The sequence below is a fragment of the Musca vetustissima genome, unplaced genomic scaffold (assembly GCF_032173495.1).
Source record: "Musca vetustissima isolate MV318-11 ecotype Yass unplaced genomic scaffold, APGP_CSIRO_Mvet_v1 utg2750, whole genome shotgun sequence".
Taxonomy (NCBI): domain Eukaryota; kingdom Metazoa; phylum Arthropoda; class Insecta; order Diptera; family Muscidae; genus Musca; species Musca vetustissima.
The window spans coordinates 267,079-282,485 of record NW_026884925.1 but is presented as its reverse complement, the minus strand read 5'-3'; the positions used below and the strand labels follow the sequence as shown (position 1 = coordinate 282,485).

The 15,407-nt window shown below is 32.2% G+C and overlaps 3 protein-coding genes across 3 annotated transcripts; 1 reads left to right on the top strand and 2 right to left on the bottom strand.

Moving 5' to 3' along the window:
* Positions 1-5,832: 5,832 nt before the first annotated feature.
* On the bottom strand, positions 5,833-7,346 carry LOC133332009 (DNA-binding protein modulo-like). The gene is made up of 4 exons (XM_061540394.1): positions 7,232-7,346; positions 7,009-7,167; positions 6,176-6,946; positions 5,833-6,113 (listed from the first exon to the last, which is right to left on the bottom strand). The coding sequence occupies exons 1-4, from the start codon at positions 7,344-7,346 to the stop codon at positions 5,833-5,835; spliced, it is 1,326 nt and encodes a 441-aa protein (XP_061396378.1).
* A 2,148-nt stretch (positions 7,347-9,494) lies between these two features.
* LOC133332008 (spindle assembly abnormal protein 6 homolog) lies at positions 9,495-11,971 on the top strand. Its single transcript, XM_061540393.1, has 5 exons — positions 9,495-9,683; positions 9,738-10,106; positions 10,934-11,232; positions 11,293-11,852; positions 11,910-11,971. Exons 1-5 carry the CDS (start codon positions 9,495-9,497, stop codon positions 11,969-11,971), a joined length of 1,479 nt encoding a protein of 492 aa, XP_061396377.1.
* Positions 11,972-12,033: 62 nt separating this feature from the next.
* On the bottom strand, positions 12,034-12,602 carry LOC133332007 (coiled-coil domain-containing protein 12). Its single transcript, XM_061540392.1, has 2 exons — positions 12,466-12,602; positions 12,034-12,373 (listed from the first exon to the last, which is right to left on the bottom strand). The coding sequence occupies exons 1-2, from the start codon at positions 12,600-12,602 to the stop codon at positions 12,034-12,036; spliced, it is 477 nt and encodes a 158-aa protein (XP_061396376.1).
* Between the last annotated feature and the right edge of the window lie 2,805 nt (positions 12,603-15,407).

The window sequence follows — 15,407 nt, the reverse complement described above, 5'->3', positions numbered from 1 at the left end:
CACTCTCAAGGAGCTTATTTTTTCAACTAAAATTGTACTCATCAAAAGCTTTTCTCGTAAAAGCATATTGCATGTAAACGAACCTTTATTTGAATCAATTTTAGTGGCAATCTGCAATTGGTCCGCCGATCATAAAAAATTGAATTTATTGTAGAAATTGTCGAACTCTGATAAAAATAGTTTTTTTTTCGATTGCAGACTAATTGCAGTAATCGCCTGAAACTTAATAATTAAAAAAAGTATTTGAAACACATTTATTATACCACAGATGCATACTTAAATCGAGAATTCATTGTAAAAGTGACTTGGGAATCCATGGCTTGGTTCATGGGAATATAGCTGCCAACATGTTCGTGCAATAATGCGAATCAAAATAAACACTGACACATACAACATGTGTTCTTACTGGCGTTTTCTCCGGTAGCACGAAAATCGCAAGTTTTGCTAACCAAGTCTCTTTTAAAGTATTCTGATCACGAAAAAATATTAATACTATTTTCTTAACCAGAAGATGTCTACCAATCATATCTAGAGTAGTTTTTATAAAAACAGTTTGTGTTTATGAACAAAAAAAAAACGAGAAAATTTTAATTTATATTTTTATATGCATGCTCTACATATTTAGTCTTCTATAAGCATATTTATATTCGCTATTACTAATATTGAACTACTCAACTCTACAGGACTCGTTAATGAACAACACTCAAAAACACATACATACAACTTTCAATTATATTCGTTTGTGTTTCGTTTATTTATTTCATTTATTTATCGAACTTGGTTTCAGCTTACCTTTTTCGTTTATTCAATGAGTTATTTTTATAGACTGTTATGGTTTTAACTTGATGTGAATTTCAAATCTGTTCCTGTTACGATGAAACGCTGAAATTCCATTTCAATGTTATTTCTCCTTGTTCCCAGTGTATTATTTTTATTTTATTTCGCGTTTTACCTATTTTTTTAAAGAAGCAAAAAATTATGTTTTTGTATGCGAGTATTTAAAAAATATATATTATACCTTGTGAAGTAACGTTTACTTAATTTTTGGTTTGTTTTTATTTTATTGTTTTTGGACCCATGGCGGTCTGTTGGCGGACGGACGATATGGTTTGAAAGATAATCATTTTGACTGTGCTTGAATTTTCACCTTACTTAGTGCCCTATTCTTTGATTTGCCTTAAACAGATATTTTTCAATTATTAAAATTATCGATAAATAACGTAACGTTTGCATATTCTCTTCATATATATTGCTTGAGTAAATACGATTGTTTCTTTTTTATTATTCTGCATATTATACATTAATACTTAACATAATTAACAGAGTTTTCTGAAAAAAAATACACTCCGATTCCCGAATTTGACATAAAGAGACTGAAAAACATTTTAAATACTATATTTACTGCTATTTAAAATATGGAATTTATTCAGAAGACTAGAATATTATTTTAATGTTATGAATTTAAGTTTTCTTCCCCACAGACTCCAGCGTCATTGTTGGTGCGCTAACATAAAACGATAACACTATAACATATATGTGGTGGGAGAATCACTGACATACATACATATGAGATACTCAAGACAGACTAACCATTAAATACAAATAAATGTTGATTAAAAGGTATGATGTGTTTTAAATTGGGAAGGAGTGATCTGAGCATAAACATGGTAAAAAAATTGTTTGTTCATAGTAGGTCTTGAGATAATCGGAATGCATTTACCGCTTAGTCAAAGTTATAAACAAATCTTACTGGTGACATTAAGATTACTTATATATTCAGCCTTATTCTGGATGTCAATTCCATGTGAATTTACTCGCTCTTTCCCTTCGCCTTATTCTGAACAACATTTTCCTGTGAATTTTTTCGCATTCTCGCTTTCGCCTTATTCTGAATGAAGTTCGAAAGCGAAAAAATCCGCTTTGGCGAAAAATTAGGTATTCTGAATTACAGATGAGATGAAATTTTGTGCGAAATTTTTCGCTAATAAATTTAAGGGGAGTTGACTACAAAAACATAAGTAATAACTATTTTTATGAAAAATATTTACACAATACTTATTCTATGACGATTTAGAATATTATAAATGATAGTAAGCAAATTTTTAACTGGAAAACAGCCAATAAAATGCCATTGGAAATCCTATTGATAACGATGCATGCTGAACCAAGTATTGCCCAAGAATGTATGAAGGTAATAAGGAATATTTAAGTCGAGTTTGATGCATTTTGGAGGCGAAATACAGATATTTGTGTGAGGATCTGTCTCTCAAGAAAAAAATTTTAAAAATTATGGAAAAACCAAATTTGCCTGATGAGCCGCTTAACAGTGAAAAACTGAAATAAAAATTATGAAAGAACAAAAAATATTTTTTTTTTAAATTATCGTGTGCATGATTTGAAGGAAGAAAGAAAGGAGTAGGAGCAAATCATAACATAACTGACCACTTTAAGAATTTGGGGAGATAAAATATCAAAATTAAATAAAAAGGCACACAATTATGTAGTGAAATAATAAACTGTGAATCAATTTATTAAATCGCAGATTTCTTCCTTTTATTCGTTGTGTTTTTGCCATCATAAAAAAATGTTCTTTTATTTGTAATCTATTGTAGTTGTTGCAACAATTTGCATCAAAACAATGAACAGCTGTTTCACAAGCCATATTGTAGGTTGCCATATTTTCAAACTTTAATTTATTTTCATTTAATTACAAAGCATTTATACAGCGGATTCTTGATATTTGACATTTGTATTGCTATAAAGTTTAAATAACAATAAAAAGTAACAATTTTTAATAACAAAAATCAATAAATAATATATTGAAAAATGTTACACAATTAAATTACAATGGGGCAGCACACATTGCAACTACACACAGCGCAACTTAATTTACGATTACACGATCATTTTTTCAACCACCATTTTCGAAAACTCGGCATTTTTTGCATCTCCCTATTCATTCAGAATAAGGCGAGAATGTGAAAGCGAAAATTTTTTACATGCGAGATATCTCCCTAGCAAATATCCAGAATAAGGCTGATTATGAATGTTTAATGAAAACCTTAGAAGTATTTTAGTATATTGACTAAACCGAATGCATTCCAAATGTAAGAATTGTGTTTTCATTATTGGCTTTTTACGCATTTCAAAAATAAAGTTTCAATGTGAACAAAGTCCGCCATGGGGAAAATTTATTATTCTAAATCCAACTCTTGTAGATGTAGGCGTTGTCGTAGTAGTTTTTCATGGGTATTATGTAAACTTTATGACTACGCCAAATTTTTTAATATATTTTTAACACAAAGCAAACATTCACCCCTATTCTGTATGTCGTCGTCGACACGAATCGACGTCGAAGAGAGTCGTCTTTTGCAAATTGGTATTCCCTATGTCGTTGTCGACATTTATCGATAACTATTGAAACATTTTTGGTATTCCGTAACAATGTGTGACGACGACGATGTCGAAGATTTCTTCGTCATAGTTTTTGTTGACGACTGAAGCGTTTGAACATTTTTTTTTTTTTTTTTTAAAAAAAAAAAAAACATGACCGGACAAGAACAGGATACATCATTCTAGAATCTATTCAATACTTAATGCAAAATAAAGTGTAAATAAAGAAAAATATATGGGATCTATATATAAATCTAAACCGATTTTGACCAATGTCAATAGGACTCGTCTATTTGGAAATAAAATTTCATCCCAATTGGATGGATTTTTTCCAAATTTCATACCGTTCGGATCATAATGGTGGCATGTAACTTGTTTAAAGTAATACATGAATGGAGGGACATGCATAAATCGACTGAAAAATAATTCTATGTACATACTATATACTAAAAAGTAACTATGGGTCTATCTCGTTTCTTTTTGGTCGTTGCAAACACATTTACCAAGACATAATGCCCTGTGCCACAGTGCGGTTAAGAATACAAACACATTTTTGCCCAAAAATATGCAACAAAATTTTTGTTTTTATTGATATTATCGATAAATAGTCGACATCGTCGCATGAGTGTTACAGAATACCAAATCAGTGTCGAAGTGATGTCGATGTCGATGCGAAGTGATGTCGAAAGAGAAACGTCGTCGACAACGACGACGACATACGGAATAGGGGTGATTGTATTGAAACGACATTCATAATACCAATCTGTCCTATAAATACGACAGTGCACTATAACGACACGACAACCGCAATAAGGGTGATTATAAGGTGATGATGCACATCAATACATTATCAGCCTTATTCGCTAGGGAGATATTTCGCATGTAAAAAATCGCTTTCACATTCTCGCCTTATTCGGAATGAATAGAGAGAATGAAAAAATGAGAGATGCGGATTCAAATTTCCGTAATTTAATTTTGTAATATTTTTCAATATTTTATTTATTGATTTTTTTATTAAAAATTGTTACTTTTTATTGTTAATTAAACTTTATAACAATACAAATGTGAAATATCAAGAATCCGCTATATAACTGCTTAGTAATTAAAAGAAAATAAATAAAAGTTTGAAAATATGGCAACATCAGTATGGCATGTGAAACAGCTGATGCAATTTGGTGCAACAACAACAACATATTACAAACATGTCATCTCATTCTTCTACTCGCTGTAATCCAGAATAAGTAATTTTTCGCCAAAGCGGATTTTTCGCTTTCGAACTTCATTCAGAATAAGACGAAAGCGAGAATGCGAACAAAATCTTTTTAATTTGGAACTCACACATATATCAATTTCAAATTGCTTAAAAAATAAATTCCATAAAATTTTATGGCAGATTTTTTAAAAAATTAAAAAGTTTTTTTTCTGTAAATAAATGTCTCCATTTTATGATTAATATTGTTTTTAAATATAACTATAGATGTTACAATTTATATTTATAGATTATAGAGGCACGAAACTGCAAAATATTTAACATTTTGTAATTATTTTCACTGGGCACGTGTTGTGCGTACATTTCGAAGGAGGATATTTGAATTGAAAAAATATAAAATTGGAATGGAAATGGAGAAAGAGAATTATTTTTTCTATTTAGATCCATATGCGATTCACGCAAATATATTAAAACTTCGGTGTAAAATAAAAAGGTCAAAAAATAAACTCTAATGATATGAATTAAGAATAGTATGAACGGATTAATTCATTGGTGTATGCTGTGTGTGAAATTTAGTAATTATTTCATAAAGGTAGAACAACGAATGAGGGAGCAAACATTTGTGTTATTTTTAGAATGCCATCTAAATTATGTAGTTTTTCCATTCAACTTTAAAGAATTCAAAAATATGCTTGTTTTGATTTCATAACAGAGCTAAAGTAAAATATTTTACGATTTTTTTTATTTTGGAACAGTGTAAAGAAAAATCTATTACATAATTTAGCGTAGTCGTAAGATTTACGTAACACAAACATTTACTAGTAATAAGGGTGGATTTCTCAAATAAAAAATGAGCCATATGAAACGCGCCATAACCAATTTTCTTTTGGCATGTTTATATCATTAAAATTCTTTTAAAATACAACATTGAATCAATTGCAGGATCAATTTATAGCAACATGAAAATAAATAAAATGCACGCCTTGCATATATGTAAAATGCATACACTCCCAAAATATCGTCACATTTGGTTGGAAAAGAAAACATTCTCTTATGGGTACAGTCATGCAACCTTATTAGTCAAATTTAAAAACATATTAAATGCAGTCACAACAATATCTGTCACATTTCAGTATTTAATGTTGTCACAACGAAAATACTTTTTTAACAAGGTATCAAAAATTATACCAAAATTTATTACTAAAATATCTTGACACAATTTAAATACATCACGAAGACTTCGTTTTCTTTGCGCTAAATACACCATTCGGCTGTTGGGAGCGACGTTTTGTACCCTTGTTATTCTTTGTCTTTAACATAGTTTGTTTTCGGATCGAGTGTGGCTCCAGGAATAACATTTGTCCTTTCAGGATGCTTTCGTTCAACAAGAATGATTTGCAATACCCATCGGAATCCTTAAAGTGTATAATTGCAAATCCTTTTTTCAGAATTACAGAAGATATGTCCCCAGACTTTGAGAAGTGCTCCTTTAAGTCTTCCTCCGTTACATCTACAAAATAATACGAAATTCGTTATAACGAGTAATTATTATTATTATAGCTATTGACTAACCTTTTCCAATATGGCTTACAAATATGGATGTCTTTGGTTTGTCGGGATTGTATGCTTCCAAATCTAATGAAATGTCCTTGACCTTTTTTCCATTTAATTTGTATGCCTTTTCGACTGCTTCTTTTTCCTTAAACGTAATGAAGGCCAATGTATTTTTTCTACATACCACATCCATTGATTCTATTTCACCACATTTTTCAAATATTGACTCAAGTTTATCTCCTTCGACACTTTCCAAATTTTGGGTATTTTTCAACACTATAGTGAGAGAGGGATCACGCTTGCTCACTTTATTGTTATCAGCACTGCTTTCGAGTACGCCAATTGTACTCCCGTTCAGTATGGAATTGTGTAGTTTGAGGGCCTCCTTCACCATCTTCTTCTCGGTAAAAGCAACAAAACCATATGCTATAGAATTTTTTAAAATAATTCGTACATCTTCGATATCACCACAGGCACTAAAATGTTCTCTCAACTGCTCCTCAGTGGTTCCACGCTTTAGAAATTTGACATAAACAGTTCGTTCACGGGCGTCTTCTTTCGGTGCTGACTCTTTTGTTTTTTTCTGCTTTTTGGCAGATATTTGCTTCTTAGTGACAGAAATGTTGGAACCTTTTATACTCGCTTTGTCTGCGGATAGTGCTGCAGTAGCTGATTTTGCGTTCTTGAAAGCAATATTTGCAGTACAGGCTGCAGGTCCTTCTTGTATGTGTACAGTGTCAATTGGTCCGTATTCCGCGAAAACCTCCACAATATCGATCACTTTTGTCTCTGCACATGAACATTTATTAATTCCCGCCAATTACACAATTCTGTATTCCACAAACACTTACTTTTGGGCAGTTTGTTTACATGTACAATACAGTCAATAGGTACATCATCTGCAACTGGGCCTACCTTCACTTTAGATGGTATGGTTGGCTCATCCTTTTCAATGGCACATTCGGTAGGTTCTTCGTCGTCCTGGTCATCCGACTCTTCGGAGTTATTCTCTGAATAGACATTTAATTTGGTGTTCAGAAAAAAAACTACACGGCTTTAGCCCTCAGTACTTACCACATTCTTCTTCGTTTACGGGCTCTTCAGTGCGTAAGATCTCATCTTCGACAATCTCATTTTTAGTATTTCCCTTGCCGGCCTTTTTATTCTGTTTGCTAGTTTTTTGTTTCATATTAATAATTTTAAAACTATATTGATCAAGCGCACGTGTATCTGTTTGAGAAACTTTTCCTGTTCTTTTACTCGTCTTATTTTTAACGAAGAGGGAGACGCAAAGAATCGGATGTATTTTCGAAAAATGTTGCCATATTGTAAATTATGCAAGTATGTTGCCACATGTATGATACCACACTGTTCTTTCAATGTATATGCGTTACTTTACATTTCGCATCATGATTCGAGAATCGCGAATGTTGCCTTGTATTAGAGTTGCGCTATTTTTTATTTTGTAACAAGTTTACTTTTTGTTCGAAGAAGGTACGAATTTACTAAAATTCGTATCTTCTTCGAAATAAATTTAGGATTACATTATAATATATAATTTGATTGTAAATAACTGGCATAAATATTGGTCAAAACTTCTTTACAATTATGAAGTAAAATTGAAGGTAAATTTCGTACTTTCAGTTCCTATGTTTTCCAACACTGCTTCAATTTCCCAATGAGAGAGAAATTCACTTTAGTGATCCGCGGATCATGGTGTAAAATGTAATGTACCGCTAAAAACTCAAAATTCACAGGCAAATATCTCATGTTTTTTGTATATTTAATCATGCCAATAATCCCAGATACTGGAACAGACCAATGGTTTGTAAAAACTCTATTTGAGATCGAGTGGATTCCGTAATTCTAAACGGACATTAACAACAATACACAATGGAATTGACATTTGAGATCGAGTGGATTTAGTAGACTAAATACCACTACACAACGCGTAGCTCATACGAAAAATTGTATCTGTGACAACGGATATGTGGTACTTTCGTTTAGAGGCCACTCGTTTTCTCTATTTATGTACATGTGCATACCAAATAAATCAGTCCGGCATAAATCATAAATCATTATATATATAATGATTTATATATTCGTTTTACTGTCACACAGCCGGCTTTTGTTTACAAACCTGTTGCTTTAATTTGTGCAAGTGAAATTTAATTTTTAATTTTTGCAATTTATATAATAAAATATATAAAAAATAAATACAATATTAAATAAATCTTTAAAATGCAAACGCTTTTGACGTTTTTTTCTATCTTTTGTATTTTGATTCGCAAATTTAGCAAAGAAAAATTTGCTAATGGAAAAGCAAGCGAAAATTTCAAAAGAGAAAACAAAAAAATTGTCAAATAAAAATCTGCCTGTGGAAAAGCGGACTATACAACTTTGTAATTTGACAAAGACGCTGCACTGGCATATTGGCGGCGTTCTGTCGCCCTATCGACAGAGTTGTATAGCACGACTTCCCTTTGAACTATTCCCATTCCTCCATGACATAGAGTCCTGCATGACATGGAGTCCTCCATGACATGGAGACCCTAAACGAAACGATGATATCGGTGTTATGCATCACCTTCATTCGTAAACAAAGCAGGTAGCGTTCATTCTGTCTCGAGTTCGTTATCACACATTTTCTTCTTCGTTGCAAGAGGAACGTTTTTAAATTAGGTCGGTTTATTCAATACAGGACAAAAGGCGCGCAAGGTACCAAGGTAGTCGCATTAGGCGCGTTGTTTTTCAATTATTTATTTTGCAGTGCCGATATAACTCTGGAAAAGTAGGTATACCTACCTAGATGTAGTAAAATGTGGTAGATCTTTGCACTGCGGGAACAAACCGAGATGTTATAGTTAAATCGATTAAAGCATTTAGTTTGTAAAGATAAAGATATCAAACTATGAACGCAATGAATATATGATGTCTCGAATGTAATATATGCTGGTCAAATGGGAATATATGCTGATCCATGTATACTCCGGAAGGACGTGGTTTATTATTTTTATTTAAATTAATTTTATATTTGACAGAAGAATAAACCAATGCTATTCTCTACTGTATTTTGGGAAGAAATCCTTACGTTTCATCCATTTTCTCGTTTTTAATTACATTTTTATATCTGAATCATGGTACAATTACTCAAGGTAAGCTATAGCAACTTATAAATTCCATGATCTGAATGAAGAAACCACTCAATGTATCCTACTTTGTTTTTTTTACGTGCCAAGTTTTTAATAGATTTATTTTATGGTTTTGTTTTGGTTATTTATTTTTTATTTTAACTAGCAAACAACTCTATGACCTGAATCTGCAATATACACAAATAATGTTTCAAAATCCATATCTACCTCCTGCTCCTATCGTGCAAGATGATTGTTTTGTTAACGTTAATAATAGCAAAAATATTGAATGTGTAATACCAACTGCTGAGGTTATGGTCACATTTCGTGGCGATGCGCATTTGAAAAGGCTTTGTTTTGTTTATGCAGAAAAGATTGATTTCAAGGAATTGATTGTAAGTATGGTATCTGTAATATGTAAAGCGAAATTAATTGTGCATTTCATGTAGCAATTGCGTTTGACAGAAAAATGTGATCAACGGAAAATGTATATAAGCACAGTGGATAGTAACTCTTTCCAGGAACTAAAACAGGACCAGTCTCTCCATGTCAGTTTCTCGGGGTTTGTGGAGAACTTGATATACTTACTGAAAGAATGTCATGCTGGAAAATTGGAACTAAATCTAATAGAACCACAGAAGGATAAACGCACGACAACTTCAGCAATAAACAGTTTTAGTGAAAATATGGATGGATACCAACTACAATTTATTGAAAGACGATCGTTTAAAAATTTAGTTCACCTAAGCTTGCCAACTCGAAGGGCACCACTTAATGTAGTTCTATTTTATATGAACAACACATTGGAAGCATTGCAAGTAAGCTATCTTTATAAAGATATATATATATATATATACATATATATGGCTTAAGTCTAGTTTAGGGCCCCCTCACGGATCGTTTTGAATGTTACCACATGTAGTCCTTGGGGCCCTGATTACAGCAGTATACTACATGTGGTAAAAATTTCAAAACGATCCGGGAGGGGACCCTAAACTAGACTTGTTCCATATATATATCCATTCGAAATCGCTTATAACAACGGAAAGCTGTGAATACAGTTGTTATAAACGATTTCAACTGTGTATATATGGTATGAAACTATATTCTTAGAGTAAATACGTCATCGGAAGTTAGAAGCATTCCAAAATATGTCACGTTCCCATTTTTGGGTTTTTTGAGCGTTCAATAATGTTAGTTTACCTTTTAATGTATTCCATTAATTTTATTATGAACTCCAGGTTAATGTTGATGCAGAATTTTTCAGTATGTACTCTGCAAATTCATTCTGTCTTAAGAGAAACTATATAACAATTTAGTAAAATTAAGCTTTTCTCTCATATTTAAAAAAAAAAATGTTATTAATAGACTTTTCATCTATTGGTCTGCAAGAATCCACTGTTATTTACTATGAAAATTCGTTACCGTAGTAAAAGTGGTCGAGTTACAAAACCTTTAATTCGTCATGCCCACTATATTCTGAAACATGAATTATTGCTAGTGTAATAAAATCATTGACAAAGAGCTACCCTAGTGGTAAAGCCTTTTCAGTTTTTAAAGGGGAAATCTAAAACAATTTGAATTAATAGGGTGTTCTTGAAGGTTTATCTTTTAAACAATTTTTCCATTTGAATAAAATTTTCAGAAAAAAGTTTCACTTCAAGAAAAGGGTAATCAGCAGTTGCAAAATGAAATTTGTACACGAAATCAAAAAATTGAAACATTGGATACAGAATGTAAAAATCTAAGAGAAAATCTAATTGAAGCTGTCCGGACTGCAAATCAGAAACATGCCGATGAAATTCAACAATTACAAGACAAAATTGCGATTTGCACCGAACAACGGCAACAAGATTGCGAAAAAAGTAGGAGCACCATCAGCTCCCTGCAGAAGCAAATAGATATAATAGTTATGGAAAAGCAGTCCATACTTAATGAAAGAATGTAAGTTTCAGCTTCATATGTATATATGTATACACGTTTTTATTTCATATTCTTTAATAGGCAGGAAGGAAAACGCAATGAAATTTTAAATGACGAGTTAGTGGAATTAAAGGCCAAATTGACCAAATTAAAGGAATCAAATGAAAAACTTCAGCAGGAGATATCAACATCAAAAAATAGCGAACGCAAACGCGAAATGCATTTGCAGGACTACAGAAAGGAGATTAGCGAATTAAAGGATGTGATAAAAAGACACGAAAAAAACAAATCAGAATTAGTAGCTGAAATAGAAGCTGAAAAGAAAATAAGTCAAACAAAAAGACAGGCACTCGAAATTGCCACTGAGGAAATTTCTAAAGCGAATCAAATTATATTAAAACAGAGTCAAGAACTGAATAAACTAAAGAAGGCCATAAGCTGGCGGACTGAAGTTGCACTACAACAAGAGCATTCTATTGCAGCGAAGAATACTAAAATAAAGCAGCAAGAGGATCAAATAGCATTTCTCAAACAAACTGTGGAAGCGTTGCGGGTAGAAATACCCAAGGAGCTGGAATCAATGAGGAAATACGCCACAGCGCTGGATGCAAAATATTCGGAACGTATGTACGCCATTAACAGTTATTTCAAAGTGAATTCTATTACAAATACATTTTGAAACTCAATTTTTTTTGCAGAAATTGCTGCTATGCAAACAAAGATTATACCTGTGGACAGGGAACACAAAAAGACAGGATAAAACTGATATGCCTATATCAATACATTTGTTTTTATTTTGTTTAAATAAATTTTTCAATGAATTTAAATATTTGTACTCCCTGCATGAGCGGTGGCCACATTTACAGCTTGGAAAATATCTTGACCATCCTGGTTATTTTTTAGTCGTTCTCTTATTAACTCTGCTATTGCCTTTTGAGTCCTGCGATCTAAGCGTTCCAACTTTTTTGCAACATCGCGTTTTAGATCCCAATCAGGTTTACGTGGAGCTAAATTGTCAATATCGATGTCCTCTACAACAACATTACTCTTAAGTAAACTCAATTGTTCCCCAACAGCTTCTTCAATGTCGCCAGATGGCTCTTGTGGAATAATTTCACCCAATGTGTTTTCATTTTGTGGTCTATAACTTCTGAATACCGGCCTGTAAATTAAACATCATGCGTTTGTTAATATTTGAGTATTCATAGCATGAATTAATGTGCCATCTATCATTATTTACAAATGCATAAATACCTCGCCAATTGACCTTCTTCTTCTCCAGTGGTGTTTTTTTGTTCCAATCTCTTAGCTTTTTCTCTGAGTTGCCTTAGTTTTTCTTTCCTTTTCAAAGACTCCTCTGTCAATTTGCCTAAACCCTCTGTTCCGTTCATTGTTTTTGTTTGGAATGTGAGTTGGAGATAGTTTCTCTAAATACAGCAACAAGGTGATTCTATAATGTAGCCGCATAAGCAAGCGATTGCAATAAACACCATTTGTAGAACAATGCTATGTCAAAAATATTTTGGAAAAAGAAGCAGTTTCCTCAATTTTATTTAAAAAAAATCATTTTAGAAAACGCATCATCAAACCATATCTTAAAAATACAGATTTTTTTTCATTTATTGTTCTGGTTTTAATTTTTTGCGTTTCCAATGACAAAACATGTTTGACAGCAGTTTGTACTAACAGCTGTGGTGATACGACTACCTCATATCTTACAACATTGCTTATTTTCGATAACAAAATAGTCATCGAAATAACAGGGTGACAATAACATTTAAATTCAGTTAAATAAATCGGCAATTAAAAAAGTTGTGAATGAAAATCTCAGAATTTTTGTGAAATTGTCGATCCAACCCAATCATGAATATCTGAAAGAAATTAGATTCTCAAGGAAAATATTTTTCTCACTGATTGAATCCTCCAAAATAGTCATCGAAATAACAGGGTGACAATAACATTTAAATTCAGTTAAATAAATCGGCAATTAAAAAAGTTGTGAATGAAAATCTCAGAATTTTTTGTGAAATTGTCGATCCAACCCAATCATGAATATCTGAAAGGAATTAGATTCTCAAGGAAAATATTTTTCTCACTGATTGAATCCTCCAAAATAGTCATCGAAATAACAGGGTGACAATAACATTTAAATTCAGTTAAATAAATCGGCAATTAAAAAAGTTGTGAATGAAAATCTCAGAATTTTTTGTGAAATTGTCGATCCAACCCAATCATGAATATCTGAAAGGAATTAGGTTCTCAAGGAAAATATTTTTCTCACTGATTGAATCCTCCGATCATACATAACATGAAGGTTTATTATAAAATATTTTTGTGCAAAATAATAATGTTGTATGTATACTAACAAACATCAGCTTATTGAAATTTAGATCATGATTATAATGTATTTCTGGATTTCGTTAATCGATTCGATTTAAAATCGTATACGTAAATGTACTTTAACACCCTATTATTGGATTTCTGTTATCAAATCGTTTAAAAGTGGATAGTTTTATAATACTTTCTCTCTCTCTCTGTACAAACTATCTGGCTGGTGCGCACCATAATCTCTCTCTCTCTCTCTCTCTCTCTCTCTTGGTGTAATGTGATACTAGGTGTGTCTGGTTCAGTGTTGAACAGAATTAAATTAAGAGTAAGTGCTTGAGAGCGTAACTGAGAGATCATCAACAAAAATGACTGACGCATAGAGAGACAAAGAGAAAACTTGTTTGGCCATCACTTTTTTGTGCATTAGTGGTCTGGTTACTTTTCTAGTAACATTTACTCAGTAAGTTCTAGTTCAGAGAGTAAGCTGTTTTTACTCTCTTTTGTGATAATACTGAGAAAAGTAAACAGACAACATTTAGTAAGATTTAGCAAATAAACAGCTGATTCAAGAAAACGTTTTTATTTTCGCCAAAATAAACAAACAAAATATTAAAAATAAAATGAACAATACACGAAAAATTGATTTTGTATGTTCCCCGGGAACATGTAAGCTTCCTGCACCAATACATTGCCCTCTATCTGCAACTTGCCTAAAAATATATAAGGAATTAGTTTCTAATTTAATGAAAATTTGCATTACTTACGAATTTTCAGTAATTTGAACTTTGCAAATTAAAAAAATGTTTTGAATAATTTTTGTATTTGGTCATAAAACAGCTGATCTGAGCTGGCTGAGTTTGCAAAATCGTACTGAATAAAATTCTTCCAGTAAACTCCAGTAAGTTTGTTGTTGTTGAACTGTCAAACTTGCTCTCTCACTCGACTCTCTTTTACTAGATTTTTGGGTAAACAGACAACATCTAAACATTTGGAAACAATTCACCAAATATGGAGTAAACAACATCTATAGTAACATTTGGAAACAATTCTTACCAAATATGGAGTAAACAGACAGAGCTATAGTAAAGCAGAAATATACACATTTTCTGTAAATTTGGCAGCACTGGCAAACACTTGTTGTCAGCACCATCTATTGAATGGGTAGATTCAAAAATCGATTATACAAAATTTAATGCGGTGTACACACTGTCATTTTTTAATGGCACTCTTGCCCAAATTTTGCTTGTTTGATAGTGTGGCCTCACATGTTTGTCATTCACCAGGCAACCACAAAAATATTTATGGTTGTTGGACAGTCAGTAATCGATAAAAAAGTTGACAGTCAAAAATGATAGTGTGTACACCGCTTAAACCTCATTTGTTGTTCTTATAAAAAGGCATTTACATTAGAAGTTTTTATCGGGTTAGCCTACATTATGAGGATTTATTTGACATATATACATTGGAATTGACAATTATAACCCACTGGGTTAAATATTCTGAAAGTACATTTCGAGACTTTTCAATTGATGTGGGTCTCCATACTGCATCCATTTTAGTTTTTGCGCAATATGGCGTGTATATATTCTGAAAGTACATTTCGAGACCTTTTAATTGATGTGGGTCTCCATACTACATCCATTTTAGTTTTTGCGCAATATGGCATTTTCTACACAGAGTCGCCACTGTCACTGAGGCTTGCAAGGAAAATCGAGAAAATCCGTTTAGCAAAGTTTGTTCTTCGGTATAAGGTGTATATATTCTGAAAGTACGTTTCGAGACCTTTCAATTGATGTGGGTCTCCATACTGCGTCCATTTTAGTTTTTGCGCAATATGGCGTTTTCTACACAGACTCCCCATTGTCACT

Excerpts from the sequence above, each read along its gene's own strand:
- LOC133332009 (XM_061540394.1), bottom strand. The coding sequence starts at position 7,346 with ATGAAACAAAAAACTAGCAAACAGAATAAAAAGGCCGGCAAGGGAAAT. Across the intron at positions 7,168-7,231 it reads CGTAAACGAAGAAGAATGTG|AGAATAACTCCGAAGAGTCG; the intron begins GTAAGTACTGAG and ends ATGTCTATTCAG. Across the intron at positions 6,114-6,175 it reads TGTAAGCCATATTGGAAAAG|ATGTAACGGAGGAAGACTTA; the intron begins GTTAGTCAATAG and ends ATTATTTTGTAG.
- LOC133332007 (XM_061540392.1), bottom strand. The coding sequence starts at position 12,602 with ATGAACGGAACAGAGGGTTTAGGCAAATTGACAGAGGAGTCTTTGAAA. Across the intron at positions 12,374-12,465 it reads GAAGAAGGTCAATTGGCGAG|GCCGGTATTCAGAAGTTATA; the intron begins GTATTTATGCAT and ends TTTAATTTACAG.
- LOC133332008 (XM_061540393.1), top strand. The coding sequence starts at position 9,495 with ATGTTTCAAAATCCATATCTACCTCCTGCTCCTATCGTGCAAGATGAT. Across the intron at positions 10,107-10,933 it reads ACACATTGGAAGCATTGCAA|AAAAAAGTTTCACTTCAAGA; the intron begins GTAAGCTATCTT and ends TAAAATTTTCAG. Across the intron at positions 11,233-11,292 it reads TCCATACTTAATGAAAGAAT|GCAGGAAGGAAAACGCAATG; the intron begins GTAAGTTTCAGC and ends ATTCTTTAATAG.